Source organism: Herpailurus yagouaroundi, unplaced genomic scaffold, assembly GCF_014898765.1.
Source record: "Herpailurus yagouaroundi ecotype Mexico unplaced genomic scaffold, PumYag 203, whole genome shotgun sequence".
NCBI classification, from domain to species: domain Eukaryota; kingdom Metazoa; phylum Chordata; class Mammalia; order Carnivora; family Felidae; genus Herpailurus; species Herpailurus yagouaroundi.
The window spans coordinates 27,229,474-27,250,413 of NW_024412434.1; the positions used below are offsets into that span (position 1 = coordinate 27,229,474).

Genomic DNA, 20,940 nt, shown 5'->3' on the forward strand with positions numbered 1-20,940 from the left:
CTATTTGCCTGCATGGATTCGGATTCCTTACCTACATACCCACCCTAAGACCACAAATGATGATCACATCAGTGTGAGGTACAAGCACGTCTAGAAGGTTTCAGTCTAGCTATTGTCTGGAAGTGCTTTTAATTGCTTTGAGCTCTACCAAACACATAATGAATATTATTTGCCTTACCTGACTTTTTCCAATCCCCTTTCATTTTATTTCACTTCTCTTAGATTCCTCTCTTACCTATAAGGCCTGTGCATGGTGCCCCCGAGAATGGCTTAGCATTAGCAGTGTGGCCAACAGGTGTAAAGAGACTGGCAGTCACTTCATGGGACAAGTGTCCGAAATCTCAGAGACATCTGCTTGTACACGTCTTCTTATTTTTCAATTTAGAGAGAAGGCATTTTGATGAAAATCACTCACAATAACAATAATCCTTCCACAACGCCTGATACCCCCCTCCAGTTCAATGGAATTACTTCCCTTAAAGCTGTGTGTGTGTGTGTGTGTGTGTGTGTGTGTGTGTGTGTGTGTATCTGCACTTCTCATTCAAAGTTTCTGAGTAGCAAAAGCAAAAACATTAACGTGGATACTCAGGGGTGATGAGACAAAACATGTCCGAATTTTGTTTCTGAGAGATGAGACTGGTCACTGAAAGTCACTAAAGTGACTTGTTTTTCTTGATTCTTTTGCATTTCGTGAGAAAATACACAAGGGCTTGAAAAATCATTTTTGATTTTAGCGGCTAAGTGACTTTGTGGTAAACGGAGACACAGCTTTAAGAACAATCCCTTTAGCATCTCTTCAGTTTTGCACATTCCAGAAAAAATGAGCAGCACAGCATGATATAATTCCTCATCACTTATGGACCAGACACATTACGGTCACTTAACCCAATGTGCCGACTGTGAAGCGAATTTTGGACTCCCGCCGGCCTTCACTGCCCAGCTCGGGCTGCTGACAACAGTGCCCTGCTTCTCCGGATTTCCCCCACCTAATCGACGGCCGGTCCCCCTCCAGGGCGGTGCGGGGGACGAGGGGCGCCGCGCAGGGAAACCGACACCGCCCACAGCTGTGTCCCACAATGGGTCCAGGCCGCTCACGTGACACCTTCTGGAGGATTTGATCAGAGCGCCCTAACTGCTATAAACACTGGCGTTATTCATAAAAACGTGTAGAAGGAGGGATTTTCAGGGGGATTTCTTTACCTGTTTCCCCACCGCAAGACGGCGAAATAAATAGAATGGGTCATGAGCTGCTTGGCCTGTATTGCAAACTCCCAGCCTGACAAGTCAATAAAGAGCCAGTCCTCACCTCTCTGCCTCGAGGAGCCTCCAAGGTTAGAGGCAAACACGACTTGGGTATGTCCGCCCGGGGAGCTTAATGATCCTCATTATTCAACTATTGTGGGCAAACACTCCACAGCCCGTAATCTAAGCGATCAGATCAGAGTCTCGGCACTGGCTCCTCCGCTGCCTACAACGCTCCCAGGTTCCCTCGCAATGGCTTCCTTATTTACCTTTCAAAGCGAACAGCCATTTTTTATTTTTATTTATTTACTTTTTTAAGCAAGCTCCAGGCCCAGTGCAGAGGCCAACGCAGAGCCCAGTGCGGGGCTTGAACTTACGACCCTGCGATCAGGAGTCCCACGCTTCACTGACGAGCCACCCAGGCGCCCCTGAACAGCCATTTTTAAGTGTCACAAAATAAAGCCATACGTAAAAGCTACTGTAATCACCTTCAGGAATTTAACAGAAACTTCTGAACAGGGCAATTCTTCAGTGTCTAGAAGAAAAGCCACTTGGACAAAAAAAAAAAAATAAAATAAATCAAAGGTTCCTTAAGCCACAGCTTGCTTTTCTTCTTTGGATTTAAAATTCTAATCAATCTCAGAAATACCACGTACCTCTGGAAAACAGCATACAAAACAAATTCCCATGTTGTATTTTACACTAAGTCCTTACATCACACACAAAAAGACCGCTGATTATGTAACATTATAACATGACTGCAATACTGTAGAGGCGGGTCACAATGGTTTCACAAGACATCACGGTTTTCCTTTCTTTTTCTCATTTTGGAAGTCCTAGAAATGCTACAACCGCTACCCAATGCAGCGGTCGGCCTCCCAGGTCCCCGCCCCCCTGGGCCTCCAGCCCCTGTGCATCCCCTCCCAGGCCGGGCAGGCTGCCCGTGTAGGGCTAATATGGTCCAGTGGGAACAATGGTGCGCAGCATCCTGCTACCTCGCCAGAGCCCCTGAAGCTTCTGGTCTGCTGTCTCTTGGATCCCTTGCTCCGGGGGAGTCGGCCGCTAGGTCAGGAGGGCCTCCGGATGAGGCCCACGTGACCAGCGATGGAAGCTTCCTCCCGCCCAGTGCGACTCCCCCAGCATGTGCTCCAGCCCTGGCCAGGCCTTCCCAGGACCACAGCCCCGGGGCGGCAGCCGCACGCGAGACCTGAGTCCGAAACCACCCAAATTCCCGACCCGCATAAACCGGGAAGTGAGAAATGTTTATTGCTTTAAGTTGCTAAGTTTTAGGGTCACTGGGCATGTGTAAATACGAGGCATGCCGCGTATTTACTTCATCTCATTTAGGCATGTAAACACATACTCAGACTTCAGGAGAAATCATACTTTAGAGTATCAGTGCCTAAAATGCCAAATTGTGAAACAGCCCCTTCCATATTTTACATTTGATCAAAAGGAACAAATACCCAAAGACAATTATGAGAAGCAGTTTTATGTGGATTCTTCAAATCAATCATTACTCCTTATTCTTCTTGATCCTCACAGCTCAACTTTTAGCATTCATATAATTAACACAACTGTAAATGGATTTAATTCCTCAAGCTCATGGCTTGCCTCTTGAATATTTACATCATCTCATAAAACGGCTATTTTATCTTGTCATAGCCCAAGAACGTATCAAGTAGGAAACATTTTATCTTTTAATTCAGCCATGACCTATTTGAAAAATGAAACAAATCGCATGAAGTAATTAGAGGAAAATATAGCCATTGTCGAATCTTCATTTCCAAAGGAGATACCCAAATGATTATTCTTTCACTGTCAAATGTTCAAAATCTGTAAAGTACCCTAAACGGGCATTAATATTTGGATAAACAATAACGCATATTTTCGCATATTTACAAAAAGATACAGTAGAAGGATAGTTCTTAAAAAGTGAGGCCAAAAATGGTCACGATTTCCAGGGAAAGGAATAGGAAGCGTAGAGGCAGAGAGAGGCATGAAAGGAAGACCTCTCCGAATAGATTTTATTATAGCTTCACCTTTGGAGTCAGGTAACTTTTTCACGTGTCGAGGAGACTGAGTTTGTAAAATTGGAGAGACAAGTTGGAAATAAATGGAAATAAAGGAACCTTACTGTATATCCTGTTGGTGATACAACCCCACAGAAGGACGATAATTTCAGGTGACTTTAGGAGGACAGCATTTTGGTCACACGTCCATAGGGAATTTATTTTCAGAACGCACAGAGTGAAAAAAAAACCCGTAATCTTTCACTTGAGTCAGCAGTCCTATTGATAGTGGTAACAGTGGTATTGTTACAAGGAAGATTTCTAATGTAAAGGAAAAGACACAGGAAAACATTCCAAGAAATAACAGTAATGTTAAGTCTCCACCGGAAATGACCTTGTCAACTTCCAATGTGTCTCCGCCGTGAGGGCGTCCAAGAGAAGCACGGACGTCCCAGCAGCATTGAGTGCCTCTGGTACCAGACCGTGGTTCCTAACAACCATTTCCCGCAAAAAGAAACCAGTGTGTTCCTTGAAGAAATACCTGACTCCAGGTCTGCGGCAGGAAATACGTGAGACAGACAGGGAACATTCTGTGTCAGAAAGTGAGGAAACTCTCACGGATCAATGGGATTGTATTAAATTCTGGAAGACGCCACGAAGAAGCTCCCATCAGCGATGCCGATAAAAAGAATGAGGGGCGGGAGGAGAGAGAGAGAGGGAGAGAGGGAGAGAGGGAGGAAGAGGGCGAGAGGGAGAGGCAGAGAAATGGAGCACTTTCCAAAACCAATGAACGGTCACCACGGGAGGTTCACTATAGTGTGGACTCCACCAAGCCCTTGCACACTAAAGCTTGGCGAGTCAAAAGAAAGGATTAAGCATTTATCCTGCCTTTCCTATATGAGCGATACTTCAGAGGAACCAAAATGCCCTAGCTGATAAAGCAAAATTCATCTCTATTGAAGGATCTCAGCTCATAAATGTGAAAAGAATGACTGAGTTAAAAAACAACTCTACCATGTCACAACTCCTAATGACGTGACTGATCAGCATCAATGGCGTCACGACAGCCAGACATGTGCCTGCTGGCGGCCGTCAGAACCACAGAGCAGTGAAGTGTCCTGTCCCACAAAGGTTGAACTTGAATCTAATCAAATCTTCCGCGCTCGAAGTCTTTGCGTTAAATGCCTGTTACAGGGCTCCAAGGGAGTAAACAGAGAAATCTAGAAAGTGAGACATTCTTACTGAACGAATTATCTGCTTTCTTCAACAGCTGAACTGTGTGGCAAAACGGAGAGAGGGTGGGACCTCTAGATTAAAAGGTACTTAGTACGGTGTGGATCCTGATTCAAACAAAGCAACTGTCATAATATATCTTTGAGACAAAGGGAGACATCTGACTATGGACCGGGTATTAAAGAACAAGAAAAGCTTCACATACTTGACGTATGATAATGGCACTGTGATTATACAAGAAAATAACCTGATTTTTATTTCTTATTTTTAAATTTTATTTGAGAGAGAGAGAGAGAGAGAGAGAGAGAGCACGCGCACAAGCTGGGAAGAGGGCAGAGGGGAGAGAGAGAGACTTTCAAGTGGCTCAACGCTCAGCACAGAGCCCCAGGGCCCAATCCCACCCCCCTTGGGCCGTGACCTAAGCCAGAATCAAGAGTGGGCGTCTCAGCCGACTGAGCCACCCAGGTGCCCCGACCCTATTTCTAGAGCAGCATGTTAAAGTACGTGGCGGTAAAGTGACATTGCGCCTGGATCTGCTCGGAAATGCCTTAGGCAGAAAGAAAGAAGAAAAGGATTATTAGATCAAGCAAGTGCGGCACAATTTTGGTAACTGTTAAACCTATCAGGTGATGGGGATATGAAAGTTTATCATTTTCTTCTTTTCTGTTTGAAAATGTTCATAAAGGGGCACCAGGATGGCTCAGTTGGTTAAGTGACTGACTCTTGATTTCAGCTCAGGTCATGATATCACAGTTCGTGAGTTTGAGTCTTGCATGGCCGGGCTCTGCACTGACTGTGTGGAGCCTGCTTGGGATTCTCTCTCTCTGCCCCTCCCTTGCGCGCGCTCTCTCTCTCTCTTTCAAAATAAATAAAACTTTATTTAAAAAAAAAAAAAACTAAAAGAAAATGTTCATAATAAAAACTTTTTTTTAAATTTTTATTAAAAAAAATTTTTTTAATGTTTGTTTATTTTTGAGAGAGAGAGAGTGAGACAGAGTGTGAGAGGGGGAGGGGCAGAGAGAGGGAGACACAGAATCTGAAGCAGGCTCCTGGCTCTGAGCTGTCAGCACAGAGCCCGACGCGGGGCTCGAACTCACAGACTGCGAGATTGTGACCTGAGCCGAAGTCAGATGCTCAACCGAGCCAACCAGGTGGCCCTCACAATAAAAACTTTTAAACAAATGTTGGCAATACACATTTTATCCAGAATGATTTAGGTTCATAAAACACAATAAAGCTAGGGCACGAATGCACTCCTGTATCAACAGAATCATTAAAATTTCTTAGGGTAAAATGAGCTTTGGTTATTTGCCTTAATGCATCTTTGCTTTTATTTTTCCTTTCACATTTCTCCATTTCCAAATTCTACTTGCCCTCTGGGGCTCTATTCAAATTCTACTCTCTCCCGAGGCGTTTCTAACTCTTCCTAGCTGGAAGTAATCACCCTGAACTTCTGTATAATTTTAGATGTACCTCCTGTAGCCTGTTCCACGTTCTACTTTCAATTATGATTATTTCTGTCGACGTTCCTGAGAGGAGAACCGAAATCTGGTTCCAATTTGCCACTTGCACAAGGGTTATCTCCTCTGACAGTACAGTTGTACTATGTATATAATCAAAATTAATATTTATTGAATGCAGACCAAGTTTTTAAAAATGTAAACCTATGACGGTGTTCTCTCGAAAAATAAATTTTCTGGAGCCAGAACTTCTAAAAGATGTTATGATTGCAGAAAGCCCTCTGCTTCTCTCCAGCAAATAAGAGGGGGCCTTTAGTAAGGACTAGCAAAGCCAAATGCTATCCAACACAGGGAGACTTTACTTTTAATATCTTTCTCTGAGCCTGAAGTCTACAGGGGAGGGTGCTTAGTTACTCAGAAAAAGTTGCTTTCACAGGAAAATATGCTGGAGTTGCAATTTAACCATAAAAGATAAAAACATTCATTCATTCATTCATTCATTTTAGGATTAAAGAACATCTAAGTTATTTGAAAACATTAAAAGCAATAAGCCGGTATTCAGTGAACTTGAAAAATGAACAAGATTGTGATTAAGATTTGTATCTCACTGGAGTGTTATAAAATTCAGTTATTACTGCAGTCATGCTTGGAAAAATCCAACACCACTTCTTTAAAAGATATTAAAATTTGATAATAGCTGCTGTGTCGTCACTCCAAATCACCATGCTGCCCATAAATTCTTACCCTCCTCGGTAAACGGCCTGGAAAATACTTATAGATATACATACATATATGTATTTTCACCTCTATGGGCTAAAGTAAGTAAGTGAAATACAGATATACACATATATTGTGGGCTAATATAACTTCCTGAAAGTTATAGGCTATGCATTTTCATTTACATAGTATGATATGTATCCTATTCCTGACACTTACATATGCATATATCATTTTCACTTGTGTATACATAGTATAATATGTACCCTACTCTGGACAGCTGCAGTATTATTCTCCTCTTAGACTGTCTGATCTTAGATCTTTGATAATAAAGATGATCTTCCAAAATGAGAGTGAAGAGGGTTTTAACAATTTGTTTGGCAAAGAACGTGTCCAATTGTTAAGCTCTAAAATACGAGATAAGATAAAAAGATGTTTTCCCACATGCCAAAGAAATAGGCTAGTTATGATGAACACTGATAAAATACTTAATGAGCAGGGCGCCTGGGTGGCTCGGTCAGTTAAGCGTCCAGCTCTTGATTTCTGCTCAGGTCATGATCTCAAGTTCGTGGGTTTGAGCCCCACGTAGGGCTCCATGCTGACAGCACAGAGTCTGCTTGGGATTCTCTCTCTCCCCCCCGCCCCCCCGCTCTCTGTCCTGCCCCCCCTCTCAAAATAAATAAATAAATTTAAAAAATATATAATGAGCAATCACTTGGTTGCTTTAATGTTTAAAGGATTTTTATGAAAAAGAAGGTTCATTAAAAAAGAAAAAAGTCCGGGGCGCCTGGGTGGCTCAGTGGGTTGAGTGTCCAACTTCGGCTCAGGGCATGATCTCGCAGTCTGTGAGTTCGAGCCCCGCATCGGGCTCTGTGCTGACTGCTCAGAGCCTGGAGCCTGTTTCAGATTCTGTGTCTCCCTCTCTCTCTGCCCCTCACCTGCTCATGCTCTGTCTCTCTCTCTGTCAAAAATAAATAAGCATAAAAAAAATTTTTTTTAATATAAAAAAAGAAAAAAGTCCAAGGGAGTTTAAAGCGGTAAGTAAATAAAGTAAAATCTAATAAGATGATGTTTATAAAATTTTTCTCTGAGGCTGAAAGGGCTTTTGCAATTATTCCACTGACTGTAAAGTCACACTCAAAATTAAGATCATTCTAATAGAAAGACAGATAAAGAATAAAAAAGAAAAAAAGGAAGAAAAAGAAAAAAATAAGGTCATGCAGCTCCTACCTACTTACCAGCCTAAATAAAGAATTTAGTTGTGAGTTTGCATGGCCCCTTCAGATTTTGGTCCTCTGGTCTCCTCAAAGTTCTTTCTAGTATCCTGTCACATCAAGAATAGCCTGGAAGGGTGAGAAAAGTTACGAACCTTGGCCTGATGGATACGTCAAGAAAGAACAGAAGGCAGTCTGATACACATATAAAATAACATTTCCGCTACCCCAGAGTTTCTTAGAACTTCAGAACCATCAGATCTGACCAATTCCTCTGCCATAGTTATTTCATTCTTGTTATCGGTGGTGGGAACTTCAAGGGGCAGGGGCTTTTGGCTGATAATTTGGCATTATAATCTCTTAAAAATCTTGCGTTCATATTTTCTGACCAAGCGATATTTGAATACACAAAGGTCTAGATAGGAGGATGCTGTTTATTTGTTGTAGCAAAATCTGGAATAACTGAAATGGCCAAAAAAGAGGGAGAGCCAACTTGAAAAACTGGATGTGTAAGACCATCCTACTTTTTTTGTTCTTAAAGTTTATTTATTTTGAGAGCAAGAGAGAGAAAGCGTGAACGGGGGAAGAGGGGAGAGAGAGAGAGAGAGAGAGAGAGAGAGAGAGAGAATCACAAGCAGGCTCCGTGCTATCAGTGTCGAGGCCAATGTGGGGCTTGACCCCATGAACTGTGAGATCATGACCTGAGCCAAAATCAAGAGTTGGAAGCTTAACTGAATAAGCCACTCAGGTGTCCCTGTCCTATTTAGTTTTTGTTTTTTAATATTAAAAAAAAGTTCATTTATTTAATTTTGAGAGAGGGAGAGACAGAGAGAGAGAGAGAGAGAGAGAGAGAGAGAGAGAGGGAGATGGCGAGCAGGGGAGAGGCAGAGAGAGAGAGGGAGGGAGAGACAGAATCCCAAGCAGGCTCTGCAGCGTCAGCAGAGTCCGACACCGGGCTCGATCTCACGACCATGAGATCAGGACCTGAGCAGAAATCAAGAGTCAGACGCTTCACCGACTGAGCCAGCCAGGCGCCCCATATTTAGTTTTGAAAAAATTGCTGAAATATCCACCGAAGACCCGGTGAGGAGTATTTGGGGAAGGATGTGTTTAGGGGAGCATTCGCTTCCTAAGCTACATGGTTTTAGACGGTTTATCTTAAAAAGCAAAAAAACCCAAACACTCTAGCCATGTGTTATTTTCATAATCAGAAAACAGGATTTAAGAAACAAAGTCAAGTACTTCCATAGCCAGTAGCACTTGTTCAAAATGTTCTGAAAAGTTCTTTTTGCTTTTTATACTTGGTTTTATCTAAAGGATGCAAAAGACTATGTAACACCTATGTGAAAAGTATTTTTCTCTAAACCAAATGTCCGGTCAGCTTATTAAAAAGCAAAAACATACAAGTAACATTTATTAAAGACCTATTATATCCTGATCAGGGTTTTTACACGTTTTGTTGCCCAGATATCCTTATTTACTCCTTGTTTGTTAAAATCCTAACTATATGTGGCATAGAGAGTCACAGATGGACAACCAGGGTACCCTGGAAGAAAAGGAACTCTACTAATTTCATTTTCAAATGGATGGGTGTCCTTTTTTGTCTATTCAGAGGATATACAGGGTTGTACAGCTGTCATTATAAAGATAATGCCGGTCTTAAAAAGATCCACATTTCCCTTTCTCACAGACTATACAGAGTGACTGACTTTATACTATTTAAAAACAAATTTGGAAACTTTGGTCACTCCACCTGTGAGACCTTCCAATTCCTTGAAGCAACTTATTTCCAGCATCTTCTTATAATTCAAATTACCTGTAACATCACATAGAACACCAAGAGCGACGGTCAGGAAGGAAAAGCAATCTCGGACAAAAGACTTTTGTACCAAACACAGTTGTTTTCTTCTCTTCCTGTAGGGCTGAGAGTAAGCTCCCGCAACTATACTCGAAGAAGAAAGTAAAATAAAATAGAAGACAAACCTTTCTGTTGCTCCTTTAGCTCCTCTTAAGTTTGTTTGTTTCTTACTTAACCAAAACACGGTTGCTCCCGATGTGAAAGCAATTCTGGAAAAGCAGCTCCATTAAATTCTATTTGGCCACCGCTCCACATCTATGAAATTCTGCTCGGAGCAAAAATCAGCTCCGTGGTTGAAGAGCCAAGAGCCTGTCTGAATCCTTGAGCGTATCTCAACAAATCTTCGTTTTCAGTCACCTATGCCTCCTACTCTTTGGTAGTGGAGATAAAAGGTGGACGGGGGGCACCTGGGTGGCTAGTGGTGGACTGTCTGATACCCGATTTGGGCTCAGGCCATGATCCCAGGGGCAGGGGATCGGGCCCTGCGTCCGCCTCTGTGCTGAGCACAGAGCCTGCTTAAGGTTCTCTTTCCCTCTCCCTCCGCCCCTCTCCCTTGCTCTCTCTCTCTCTCTTAAAAAAAAAAAAAGGTGAATGGGGCACACACACCAATATCCAAGAGACTCATGGTCTAGGGAAGAGGACAGCCACAGACAGACAGACAGATATATAAAGCATACCGAGTGAACAACACAGAGGGAAACAGCGTATTCCGGGAACTTGGGAGAGGGATGCCAGCTGGGAGTAGCGATGGGGAGGTAGGCTGTGACCACGTCTTCTAATAACAAATGAGAGAGAGAGAACGAGAGAGAGAGCTGGAGAGAACGTGAGAGTGTGTGCGCAGGGGAGGGGCAGGGAGAGACGGAGAGAGAGTCCCAAGCAGACTCTGTGCTGTCAGCACAGAGCCCGACGTGGGGCTTGATCTCATGACTATGAGATCGTGACCTGAGCTGAAATCAAGAGTTGGACGCTCGACTGACTGAGCCACCCAGGCATCCCCACAAATGACAATTTCTAAGAGGTGAACACGAACACGCGTCTGACGGAGAGGCAGGGGTCAGAAGGCACACGATGCAGAAGGTTCCACCGGAGAAAAGAAAGATGAAAAATATCCGGCTCCGTATGGGAAATGGCAAGCAGTCTGGTAATGCTGGATGGAACGAGCCAGCCTCCCAACGCTCCCGAGGGTTCTAGGTAGATGGCTCTGGAGCGAGCGGGCAGGGACACAGGGACAGCAGTCCCGGGTGGCAGCAGGGACAGAGGAGAGGGAACGCAGCTGGGAAATGTTAGGAACAAAACTGGCAGGGCCTGGGATCGGCTGGCTGGTGGCTGGGAGGGGGGGGGGGGGGCGCGGGGGGGCCGGGGGGGGGACCCACTCCTCTGTGCCTGGCTGGTAACACTGGGGCTTCCTGCGTTGTGAGGACAGAGCTCGGAACTCAGGTGGAAGAGGGTATGTGCTGGGCAGGTGACAAGCCAAACCTTCAAAAATAATCAGCTTCTCTTTCTGGGAAGCAAATCTCTCTCCGTACCTCATGGCTTTGTTTCCCAGCTAACGGTATCTGTGCTCGGAGCCAGTTACGGACGCCAGTGTATAAGGGCACAGACACTGCCTCCATCTGGGGCGGCTGGCCCCTCGCGTCCACAAGGAGACCCAGATTTACAGGTGCCGCCCACAACGTGTAAGAGCCCAAGTGAGGATCGAGGAGACTTCTTAGGACAGAGTCTTTCTCTTTCCCTAAGTTTTGTTCATAACAACCGTTCTGGAGCTTTATGGAGACGCTCAGGGCTTAGTTTGCAAGATGCCCGGGCTGGTAGTACAACAAACAGAATCTCCCGTTGTTTCCCGTAGTCACACAGCCTTTGCCTCCTTCCAAGTTACCCTAGAAAACGGGGGCTCTGGTCTCACCCTTGATAGATACAGGAACAGAAGAAGAACCAGGCTGGAGGAAATAATGGTGTGTTCAAGCCTGGCACTGCTATGTTTCCGGTGCCCCTGCGCATTCAGTCAGAACTTGGCAGTGGGTCACCGAGAAGCCTAGTCGGCATCAGGGGGAGAAATCGCAGCTGGAAAAGCATCACTGCACCTGAGACCTAAGGAGTGACTGGGGCAGTCTGGGGAGAAGAACAAAGTAAGGCGGGCCAGGGGCAGGGGTGGGGGGGGGGGGGGGGGGAAGAAGCAAGTCTAAGAAAGACAGACAGAACTACAGAGAATGTGTGGGATCAAGAACGACAAAAGAAGAGAAAGTTTCAGAAAGGGCCTGGGGGAAGCAGCAGGGTCCACAGTAGCAGGAAGGATGGATGTTCCGGGGGCTGCGGCTAATGATCTTGGTGAGAAGCTCCAGGAAAGTTCCCGGAGCAGAAACCAGATGCGGTGGGTTTGGGACCGAGGAACCCAGAGGAAGTACACACAAGGAGGGTCCGACCAAGACAGGAAGTCAGGTAGAGGGGAGCCGCCATACGGGTTAGCAGGTTTAGATGGAGCCTCTCAGACCAGAGACAGGAGAAGGGAGGAGGGGGAGATGCGGAGCAGGGGGGACGGGGAGGGGAAGGCACTTGTGGGGAGGGGCAGAGGCAGGAGAGGTGGGAACGAAGGCAGGCCCGGAAGGAGAAGCTCCTAGAACTGAGGAGGGACGCCGCACCCCATGGGGCCCGGCACACAAGCCGTGAGGAGCCCAAACGGTCACTCTGGACAGGGTGGCACATCCTTCAACCCACGGCTCTGGCAACCGCAGTTTTTTCAAGCTGCAATATTCTAAATCACAGAAGTCCTGCCGTGACACGATTATCCATCTCATAAGCGTCAGAGGCAGGTGGGAGGATAGAGAAGAAGAAGCGTTCCACCAGGCCTCTCAAGTCTTTAGGTGAATACTTGCCCCATAAAATGACAGGAGAGAGTAGAACGCAAACAATTTAAACGTTCCATGTTGTTGTCGGTGACAGTAAGGGAGCCTAAGTGTCTCCATCAGTAGGTGCGGATTCGTTACAAACACGAGAAGTGTGAGTAGTTTGATCTGTAGGGAAAATTATAGCCAGATAGTATCCAAGAGGTTACCATGATAGAGCTAAATTGTCTCTGCCTGTCACAGGTTAAAAGAACATTTAAATTCTGGAAGTTCACATCAGCTTTTTCTAGATAACAAATCTTAAGTACCTTCCTATATTCACTCAATTAGTGATTCTGGGCCTTGATAACCCTGCAGAGAGAAACTTTCCAACTATCATTCAAATCATATCTAAAAAGGTGGTCATAAATATTTTAAAACCTAAGTGAACTAATAAGACCTAGGCCCATTAAGGATAAGATCTTTTACAACAAATTAAATAAAACAATTTATTGAAGTCTGGACTCAAGATAAGCTAGATTTACTAGCTGACCTTTTATTCATTTAAAGAACGAAATTAGCTCTAATTGCATTAGAATGGAATCCAGTAAATTTCCCCGAGTCTTCTAATGTGGCATCCATGCACGGACGGCTGTAATTGTTTACAAGTAAGATGGAAATGCTTTGATTATAATCTTTCCACTTGTTTTACTGTGTAGTAAAAGCATTTCCCCAAACCCGAAGTCAGTTTTTCGGACAGCGTGCTGTGTTTTTCCTTACATGCACTGCATGTTTGGTGTTAAATGAACAAATGACAACGTGCCAGGGGAGGAAATTAAACTCGGAGATTTCATCATAATTTTAGGTCCGCGACAACGAGAGAGGAAGAGACGGAGGCCGAGGACTCCTTGTCTGGAAAAGTCAGAAAAGGGCCGCAGACCTGAGTAGGAAAAAACTGGACTCTGGCCTGCTTCCCCTCGGAATTACAGCTGAGACACGTGGGTCAGGGTCTGCCGAGTTTCTAAGTACAGTCAGGGAGCAAGAGTCACGTGTGACCCACAACTTGTGCTCCAGTTGTTCAGCGCCTTAGGGAACTTCATGTGTAATGTCAACATTTTTCACTAGCATGAAAAAGAAGTCATTTGCCATAAATTTTAAAATACCGTTATTCTTAAGATTTTTTTTTGGGGGGGGGGTCAGTGCTCCCGTTCCTTGGCTTCTCTTATAGGTAAACCACCCCAGAAATGTTGCCGTTTCAGTGGCAAGCTAACCAGGGCAGTCTTGTGTCCATCTCTTTCTTTTTCTTTTTTTAAATCAAAAGCAGACAGTTTTATTGGAAAGAAAGTAAATTAAAAATAGAAAAGCAAAAAGGCCCTCCAAGTCTGACAGGATGATGATCTGAAATGTTCCTTGAACTTGAACTTGACTTCTAAAGGATCTGTTTTTTTTTTTTTTTTTTTTCAAACCGACAAGCTTCTTCTCTCTGCCACCTCCGCATGCTCTTCGTCAAAACGTGAACACTGCCTTGTCCTAAATAAAAGATGCCAATTATTTCTGCCTGTCCCTCGTCCCCCCCTTCCTTCTGGGACCCCCGCCCCGAGGCCCTCATGAGAACTGGTAACGGGAGAGAGCGGGAGGGGGAGGTGGGAGGCACCAGGGCTGCTGAGCCCCGAGAACCTGGCCAGCCTTGGGTGACTTGGGGCCACGTCCGTCACCATCCAGTGGCAAGATGGAGTATAGGAAAGCGAGCAGAGTCCTAATGATACTTTTTGAACCCTGGAGACCGCCTCACCTAAAGCCAAATAAACCCCTTTTACTTTGTCCCTTTAAGCTCATTGGGGTTTCTGTCACTTGGCACTACGAGTCTTGATCAACACAAAACGAAGATACAAGCGTTTCAACCAGAGACCTGAGGATTCTTTCCAGAGTCTTCTTCACGGAGTGGGCTACCAGGCTGTACCTTTGGATTAGAGCTTGTCGCGAGAAACAGTGGGACAGAAACTGTCTTTGTGTCTGCGGTAAAGGCTGCCGCGGAAGGCACTGTTTTCTCCCCTGGATCGGCATGGGAATAACGTTTCAAGTTTGGTGCCTTGAAGAGCTTTGTCTCTCTTGAGAAACTGAGAGGTATCTTCTTCCTTTTTAAAAACGCTGTTTCACTTCTTGCCCTGATTGCTAGGCAGCATAGTTCCATCTGACACGCAATCATTTGCTTCTTTTTCCTCTCCTTGGGATTAGTTTCCTATTTCTATTGTCTAGTAATTTTCTTGTTCTCTTTGAGTTAACGTTCTCGAAGGGACAGTGTCAGCTTGTTTAGACTGGGAAAAAAGTTATATATGAATAAACAAATAAACAACGTTTCACATAAAGAGGGAAAAGGCAGAGAGTAGGATAAAAACCATCTGCTGTGATTTCTCTAAAGAACTCATCACGAGAGCCCACTATACACGTTTCACCCTGTCAAATGCCTTTCAGCTAAATCTGGCTACATTTTGAAATATAAAATGCTTATTTTCCTTTTTTTAAGGGACTTTTTAAAAAAGAGTTCATGTATTTGAGAGAGAGAGAGAGAGAGAGAGAGAGAGCACAAGCAGGGGAGGGGCAGAGAGAGGGGGAGACAGAATCCAGCAGGTTCTGCACCGTCAGTGCAGAGCCCAACACGGGACTTGAACCCACAAATCGTGACCTTGTGGCCTGAGCTGAAACCAAGAATCAGATACTTAACTGACTGAGCCACCCAGGTGCCACAAAATGCTTATTTTCTTTGAAAATATTTTAGTAAAAACATTTCTTTTAAATGTGTATTTATTTTTGAGAGAGAGAGAGAGAGAGAGACGGAGACAGATCATGAGCAGGGGAGGGGCAGAGAGCCAGGGAGACACAGAATCCGAAGCAGGCGCCAGGCTCCGAGCTGGCAGCGCAGAGCCCGACGCGGGGCTGGGCCCACGAACCGAACGGCGAGATCAGGACCTGAGGCGAAGGTGGATGCTTAACCCACTGAGTGCCCCCAGCCGCCCCTAAGATCACCCTTTCAATGACAAGCTCCTTTAACGGTGCCTTGAGCCCCACACTTAAACTGAGAAGAGCTGTAGGTCCCGTTTGGCCCTGGCCTTCCGGACCGTCTCGTCCAACGGTCCCTGCCCCCGACCTGCCCCAGCACCGTGCTCTGCCGTTCCCTTCCGAGAGATGGGCGAACGAACGAACGAACGAGCGCCGTAAGCTAGCTCGCTCTTCCTCACCTGCTCAGAATAAACGAACTCGGTGAGCGGGAAGACCGGGAGGACAGATGACACGGCCCGTCCCCAAGTGCAAGTGTGACCTCGCGATCCTCATCAACACAGTCCAGGCGGCCGTGCCTGGGGAAGCGCGCACCTGCTCGACCGCGAGGTGGGCCTGGGCCTGGGCCGTCTTCGTATGTGCCTCACGGTGCCGCGTCTCCCGGCCATTCTGCTCACCAGCCCCACCGTGCGGACACCGGGGTTTCAGGGTTAGTGTTCCGCTTCCACCTCCGTTCCTGACTGAGGGCAACGCTGCGTGCCCCTCACCGGGGGGCGTGTTAAAGGCAAGTGCAGTCCCTGCAAAGTCACCCTGAACGTCCACGCTCTCTGGCGGAGGTCCTGGACTTCCCGTAGGTTCTTTAGAATACAGGCTCCAGGCACGTTACAGAAAGGAAAAAACAAGGGACCGCGGTCTTGCCTCGAGGAACAACAACAGAGGACGGAGGAAATAATCTAACCTCAAAGTACTTTCCCAGATCAAGGGCAGAAGACCTTCCTCACTTGGGAAACTTCAGAAACTAAATGTTGTCTTCAAGATCTTCCACTGAGAGGGTATAATTTGAGCCCTGTAAAGCTTTTCCCTTTGCCCATAATTTCAAAAGGTTCTATCCTCCGCCTGTTCCTCGGCAATAAACAGCCCCTTCCCCTGGACTATTTAAACCCCCCTTTCCGCATCCTACTCTGCTCGTTAACTTCACTTCAAAAGTGCGCTAGAGCCCCAGGTGCGCACAAACTGAGTAAAGGCACATTTGTACGAATCGACTTCCTCTCTTCCATTATTGCCGTGGAATAAGCCACGTACCCTTATGCTGCAACAATAAGAGATCACTTTTAATTTCATACAATTTTCATGTGTCATAAGATACTCTTAAGTTTTTCGAAGCTTTCTTGGCTTGTGCGCCACACGAAAACTGGTTTGGTTCATGGGCCACAGTGGGCTGATCCTTGATTTGGATTAAAAAAAAAAGAAAAAGAAAAAGGCTCTTTACTGATTAAGATACATTTTACATAAAATCCTATTACTAGGTGACACGGGCCTCTTTTTCTCTCTTATTTTAAAATGTAATCTATTTCACTTAATTTATTCCTTTGTTCATTATAAGCACTTCCTTGTCCCTGACTCTGGCCAAATGAGTAATTATTCATATAACACGGGGGTTATTTACCTAAATATCCGAAGGTTCGCATAATTATATAATGTTATACTGTCACGGGCAATTTGTCTGGAATGTTTGAGTATTACAGTTTCCCTAATACTGGACAATCTGTTCCGGGGTAACAGGATCTATTTTTCATATTTCACAATATCTTAAGTGTATGAGTGGTTTATTGAGAGGAGAAAAATAGTCAACAGAATGAATGAAAGATGCTCAAGGGTGGATGAAATGAATATTATTATCAAAGTGTTTTTACAAACCTTAAAGGGATTGAGCAAGCCGAACTCTTGCGGAAGTAAAGATTAAGTCATGGTGAGTTACTGAGAAAATAGTAATAAATGTGAACCAGTAAGAGAAGAGTATTTGTTGAATGATAAACAAGAATATCTTGCCCGTAGAGGAATGAGCCCAAATATAGAATTTTCACAACGATGGTATCAGTTGCTACTTTGGTTGGGCTTCCTTGCTCATCAATCAGCCTTCTGTCCTCCACTGGTTGAGGGAGGGAGGAGGGCATTATTCAAATTTTTGTAGGTAAAATAGAGAGCATGGGGTATAAGAGTATCTGGTTTAAAAAAAGGACTGAATCTACAGTATTTCTGTGATACTGTCTAAACACTACCACCCACTGTCTAGGTTCCTACTGATGAAACCAAAAAGGGTGGAAATTATGCGGATAATTTAGGTAAGAAAAGGATGAACTATTTTCTTCCTTCAATCTTCAAAAGAGCATACACTTTCCTAGAAGATCACATTTGCCTCTATACTTCCGTTCATAATAATGATATTGGACTCTTTCAGTGAATTACATTTGGAATCAGCAGACGCAGCAGCATAAAACACACACGAACTTTTAAGAAAGAATGAACCACTGAGAACACAAAGCGTATTTTCTGTTGCCTACTCTACCTACTATATAAGTTCATGGCTCCTACTCTCATTATTATGGCTAAAATCTGAATGACAATTAAATGCCCTGTAAGCCTATTTTCGACACAATATTTGATTGTTTGCAATTTAAACTAATCCATTTTCAGGCTTACTGGTAAAAAATAAGGTTGTAAACTAGTACTTACAGCTGATGGAATTCATTTAAACGACATACAGAATGATTTTTAGAAAAAGAATCGTTTTTACCATAATTTACAAAAATAGACCGATGTTTTATCACCTTATTAAAATCACGTAAGAGTGTTGTAGACCTTAATTCATATCATGTCTTCCGAAAAGGGAAAAAGAACAAGAAGGGATCCTGGATGTCAAAGAAAGCAATAAGCATTTACTCTGAGGAAGAAACCAATACAACTCGAAAAATGAAGAATTCTCAAAATAAAGCTTGACCCTCCACACATTCACACCTGGAAAAGGTGAGAGTTCTAAGCCCACCAGGAAGGAGCAGAGACGGGCAAGTTCGATTCCCTTCGCTCTAACGGACAACGGACAACGAGTATACTTACATCTTGTCTTGGCCAGCGCCAACTCTCAGCGTCAGCCGGGGGATGACCGGACTGGGGGCGGGAAGCACCGGTTCCACTTTTATCTGTTGGAGTTATTACAGGGGAGTTAAATGCATTTTCAGCGAAAGACCTCCCACCTCTTCTCCTCCTGCCTCATTTCCATAAACCTCCTAGGCCAGTGTAAGCCTCAAATGTGGCTACCATGCCAGATGCAAGGTTACTCTGGGCGTATTTTGCTTTTGCTTCTCAACAACTGAAGGCTCTCTGGCATCATGAGAAATTCCCCAAACTTGACTCACTTTACCTAAGCGTGGGAGTTCTTTCTTTCTTCCTGGTCATGCTTAATTTCTTGCATTTTATTGTTAGAGTTTTTAGACATTTGGCAAACACTTACATCATTGCCGGACTTCATGTAAATAGAAAAAAAAATGCAATGATATCTCCACAATGGGATAAAACGCATCTATTTATGGAACTTGAAAAACAAGAAACTCATCTTAAGTCTGGCGTTATCATATAAGAAAACGGAAACACCAAGTGTACTTGCTCCGTTTTTTTTTTGTTTTTGTTTTTGGCTGGTGGCCAACAGATCCGAAATACTGTAAAAGAAGAAACATACACTAGGATTTGTAGTGAAGGCAAGGACCGATGGCTAAGTTGAAGATCTTCACAAATACTGGAGCTAAGAGAAAGGGGATCAAGTCTGATTATACAGGGGTTCCTCACAATTGGTGGTCTCAAGGGGCCATGGTAGAGTATTTTGAATGAGCAGGCTGAACAGAAGCCCCGTCGTTCAAGTTACCATCTATATTCTGAGTTTTTCAACAAGTGTTTTGTTGGCATTTTTGGTGGGACAGTTCTTTGGGGAACGGAAGTGTCCAGGAACTGCCAGATGTTTAACATCCCTGGTCGTGGGGTACGGAAGGATGCAACACTACACTGCAAACCACTGAAGGGGAATGAATATGTAACATAATGCTCGATATATATCTCGTTAATCTGTTGCACATCGATCAAAGTTACTATGTTGTCATGTGTTTTTACCTGTCCCCCTTTTTTAAATCCATCGTCACATCAAGATCCATGATTTCAGCCATTCTCTCTCTCTTTTTAAATAATGATTTATTTTGAGAGAGAGAGAGAGGTCACACGTGGAGGGGAGGGGCAGAGAGAGAGAGGAGAGAGAGAATCCCAAGCAGGCTCTGTGCTGTCAATGCAGAGCCTGACGTGGGGCTCAGTCTCAAACTGTGAGATCATGACCTGAACTGAAATCCAGAGTTGGATGCTTCACCGACTGAGCCCCTCTCGACCACTGTCTTGAACAGTGTGTGGCATGTGGGAGGCACTCCAAGACTGAGTTAACAAGTGCAAGCACTCTGAACTCCCTGCCCCTTGGGTACTTCACCATTTGCCCAGGATCAATCTAAAATCATCCTCGAGGGCACGGAGTAATTTCAAAGAAAAATGTAAAGATCGTGTAAACTTGTACCATCAGAAACTGCAATTCCATCTGTGCCTTTAATGCTATCTGTGTGTCTGGACGACCAGCTAAGTTAGGTCAAGGGCAGAGACCGTGTCTGTTGTGTTTATCGCTACTTCATAGTGCCCATCACAGGCACTGGCATGTAAGTGCACAGGAGATACATTGAAAGAATTTATCTGAAGCAATGACGTCACACCCTTACCTCTTCCGAGCCGAGACCTATCCCGTGATTTCCTTTCCTCCTCTGCCCCTCGAACTCCATAGGAAAACCCACTGAGGCCACCAGGCAGGACTTCTTGAGCCCATAACCTATAAACTTCTCTGCACCCACAACCGCACTCGTCCGTGTCCTCCAGTCTTTTAAGGAAACTTCCTTCTCACCTAGGCATCCTCAACTCTGCAGTTCCGTTATTTCCTTCTAGCTTTTACGTGTGCTCCCCGCGATCTTAAAAATCCTGCCTGCCCTTCAGCATCTCGCTGACAAGCTCTCCTATTTTCCAGCCTCACTTTATTGTCTCTGCCTTCACTTACTCATTCCTCGACCCACTCCAATCCGCTTTCTGTCCCAGCCAGGCCACTAAAGCCCCGCTCCCCAGACACCAATCATTTCCTGATGTCCTGGTATGTTCTCCATTGTGGGTCTTACCACACCTCTTCCTTCTCCTCTACGATGTCCTGACCTTACTTGGCCCCCTCGCCACTCCTCACTTTCTTCACTGAGCTCGTCCACGCCCATGGTTTCGATCGTAGGTTTCACATACATCGTGCCTTCAAAACCTCCCTCTCTAGACTAGTGCCACGGGCACCTATGACCGAAACAGAATATTACCCGAGCATTTTCAACTAAATATCCTGTATATCTCATCTCACCACCTGGAAACTTAAACTTACCAACTTCCCTATACAAACCTGCGCCTCCAAATGGTCTCACTTTTGGCAAATGTCTCCTCCATTTGCCAGTGCTTTGGCTGGTATGTCCAATGGTTTTCCTTAAGGCCTTAGGGGACCAAGGG

General features: G+C 44.8%; 1 protein-coding gene across 3 annotated transcripts in view; it reads right to left on the reverse strand.

Annotated features, from left to right (window-relative positions):
* Nucleotides 1-20,940, reverse strand: part of TAF3 (TATA-box binding protein associated factor 3) — a 183,844-nt gene that overhangs the window by 17,338 nt on the left and 145,566 nt on the right. For all 3 annotated transcript variants that reach the window (XM_040451487.1, XM_040451485.1, XM_040451486.1), the window contains exon 4: nucleotides 18,445-18,527. In XM_040451487.1, the coding sequence (XP_040307421.1) occupies nucleotides 18,445-18,527 (83 nt within the window). The remainder of the gene's footprint in view (nucleotides 1-18,444; nucleotides 18,528-20,940) is intronic.